The sequence below is a fragment of the Cynocephalus volans genome, chromosome 14 (assembly GCF_027409185.1).
Source record: "Cynocephalus volans isolate mCynVol1 chromosome 14, mCynVol1.pri, whole genome shotgun sequence".
NCBI classification, from domain to species: domain Eukaryota; kingdom Metazoa; phylum Chordata; class Mammalia; order Dermoptera; family Cynocephalidae; genus Cynocephalus; species Cynocephalus volans.
The window spans coordinates 84,714,300-84,717,294 of NC_084473.1; the positions used below are offsets into that span (position 1 = coordinate 84,714,300).

Sequence of the window (2,995 nt, forward strand, 5' to 3'; positions counted from 1 at the left end):
GCAAATTTCCAGCAAATTATATAAATTGAATCTTTTACTCAAACATCATTTAGTATTAATTTCTTCATAATATCTTCATTCATGAGTTACTAAACATTCATACTGAGGCCATACATTTTATAAGTTATATTTATCTATACATGTAGACGTGGAAATATTGTTTTGACCAGAATTTGCATAATAATGATTGGTAACAAACCACTTAAAACTCACTGGTTTATAACACTGAGCATTTACTTTCATGTTCGTGGACGTTCATGTTAACAGTGACTGGCTGGTGCAGGCGTGGCTCAGCTGGGGGCCACTGCAGCAGGCACTGAGCTTATCTGCAGCCTGTGGATTGCATTTGATCTGAGGCCAAGGCTGAAGGACAGTCACTACTCAGGGTACAACAATCTCACAAGAAGTAGCAGGAGTGAACAGAATCCTCAAAGCAGCTGCACATTAAGGCCAATATTTGATCGTGCTGTTATATAATTTATCTCTTACAATCTAAAAAACATTTTGAAATACAGTTTTTAGTTAATTAGAAAGTAAATATGGGTGTCCTTTCTTTAGTATGAGGCTTGCTAAAAAAGTAGATTTTCATTCAGTGCGTCTCAGGTGATTCTGCTGCTTTGCATCTGTAATACGCTCTCTGTGATGCTGATGATGCTGTTGAAATCCAGATGAAGTTTTAATAGGAAGGAAAATAATGTACATCCATGCTTTGTTGTCTTTGTTTTTTTTTTTTTTTTGAGAAAGATTTTCATTTACTTGTTAAGTACTCGTTGTATATTTATCTCAATTTCCTCTCTTTCTATTGCCTCTATGACATAATGAAGCTTTTGTGCTGTGATCCTACCTTGCCAATATCACTTAGAAGCACATCCACAAGTATTGTGGGGCCATGTGCTAAAGGAGAAAATTTTGACAATTAAGGATATAGTTACTTTACTGAGCTGTGTGGCCTTAACTCCCTATCATCATCATCGATTCTGAAAGCACATTTCTCAAACTCCTTTTCCCTCTATAATTTCCTAGACTTGCTCAATGAGAGGTCCTCCCTGACATTTGGAAGTCAAAAGAAGAGGATTCATCACTCACCACTGGACATGCAGGCAGACACGTGGGCAGGAATGAGGACGGGAGAGTCACCTGGTGAGGGGCAGCAGGCAGCTGAGAGCATCAGCATCCCCACCATTGGGCTTCACAGTCAGGTCTGAGCACCACATGGTTAGGCAGCCTGTACCTTTACTCGCAGATGCACTCGAGAATCTCAGGGAGCACCAGAGATTCTCCTTTACCTAGTGTCTGCTTCCATAACTACACTATCACCTTGACTTTGAAAAGTTGTGGTATGGCCCAGAAATCCCTCTACTAAAGAAATTCCTACTTGAAATGCCAAGAGTAGCTTCTCCTTTGCTGCATCCCATGAGACTGAGGCTGCAATCCAGTCTCTTCCCAGGTAGTGATCTCTGCCCTTCATTAATTCAGGAGATGTACTGTCATGTCTGTGCTGCTAGGGCTGAGAAGTGGGAAGAAAATTTGTACAGGAGCCTCCTTGCCCCTTCTGCAAGCATTCTCATGACCTTAAGAGTCTAGCTGCATCTGAGAAATGCTCTCAGCAGATGGAGGCACCAGAAGGAGCAGCTGGGGCAGCCCAGCCTCACACTTCTGCTTTCCTGGGGGTTTATGTTCGGGCTTGTAACACTGTGGGAGGAGTACTACTATACTGTTGACAGTAATAAGTTCCAACATCATCAGCCTCCAGGCTGCTGATGGTGAGAGTAAAGTCTGTCCCAGATCCACTGCCACTGAACCTCGAGGAGACCCCACTTTGTAATTTAGATGCCTTATAGATCAGGAGCGTATGAGGTTTCCCTGATTTCTGCTGATACCAACTTAAATAACTGCTAACACTCTGGCTGGCCTGGCAAGTGATGGTGACTGTGTCTCCTAGAGATGCAGACAGGGAGGATGGAGACTGGGTCATCTGGATGTCACATCTGGCACCTGAGATGGGAAACATAAAGACATACATCCACACTATTAATCATTGTATAAGAGGATTTCCCTGAAGTGCCAGGCAGTACTGACCATACTGGCTGAGTAGATTCCTAGTATTCTCCCTCCTTACCTGGGAGACAGAGTAGCAGGAGACCCAGGAGCTGAGTGTGGGCCCTCATGTCCATGCTGTGTCCTGACTGGGACTGAGAGTCCTGCACAGGTTGTGAGCAGCCTGTGAATAAGACTTCAGGACAGTGGGCTGTGCCCTAGACACATGCAAATCTGAACAGCTGCAAGCATGACGTCTCAATAACTCAGCTCAGGCCCAGGTGTCCCGAGACTGACTATGGCAGCACAAATTTGCCTTCAGAGAACGTATTTCTCCCTGGGGACCACAGAGCAGAATTATTCTCTTGTCCTGTGGGTAGAGTGCTATTTTGCTGTGTTTATGGTTCATGACCTTCTTTTCTTGTTTGATTTTCCTCAGAGGAAGGGCTGGTCAGAGAAATACATCTCTAGAAACTAAAAAATTTGAAAATCTCCCTGTATTTGCTATATGTTGACCTTATGGAAGCCAGAGAGATGTTCATTTGATTTAATTCCCTGAAATCCTTGATGAGGAAAATCATCAGCAAAACCAACGAGAGATGCAATGAAGTTTAAGAACAATAGATAGGTAAAAGACTTATTTATATACTTTTTTTAAGGAAAGAAAGAAAACCAAAAAATTTTTAAAATACATCTAGGGCCAACCCCATGGCTCACTCAGGAGAGTGCGGCTCTGGGAGCTCAGTGGCACTGGGAGCGCCAAGGCCGCGGGTTCAGATCCTATATAGGGATGGCCGGTGCAGTCACTGGCTGAGTGTGGTGCTGCTGACAGCAAGCTAAAGGTTGCGATCCCCTTACCAGTCACAAAAAAAAAAAAGAAAAGAAAGAAAAAGAAAATACATCTAAAATATAGTGTCATGATTTGCAAGGAGGGTATATGCCATCGCTAACCTGTCAT

General features: G+C 43.2%; 1 gene segment (V, D, J or C); it reads right to left on the bottom strand.

Annotated features, from left to right (window-relative positions):
* Positions 1-1,672: 1,672 nt before the first annotated feature.
* LOC134362448 (immunoglobulin kappa variable 1-39-like) lies at positions 1,673-2,174 on the bottom strand. The segment is given in 2 exon segments: positions 1,673-1,995; positions 2,120-2,174. Coding segments are annotated over 2 exon segments (378 nt in total).
* Positions 2,175-2,995: the final 821 nt, after the last annotated feature.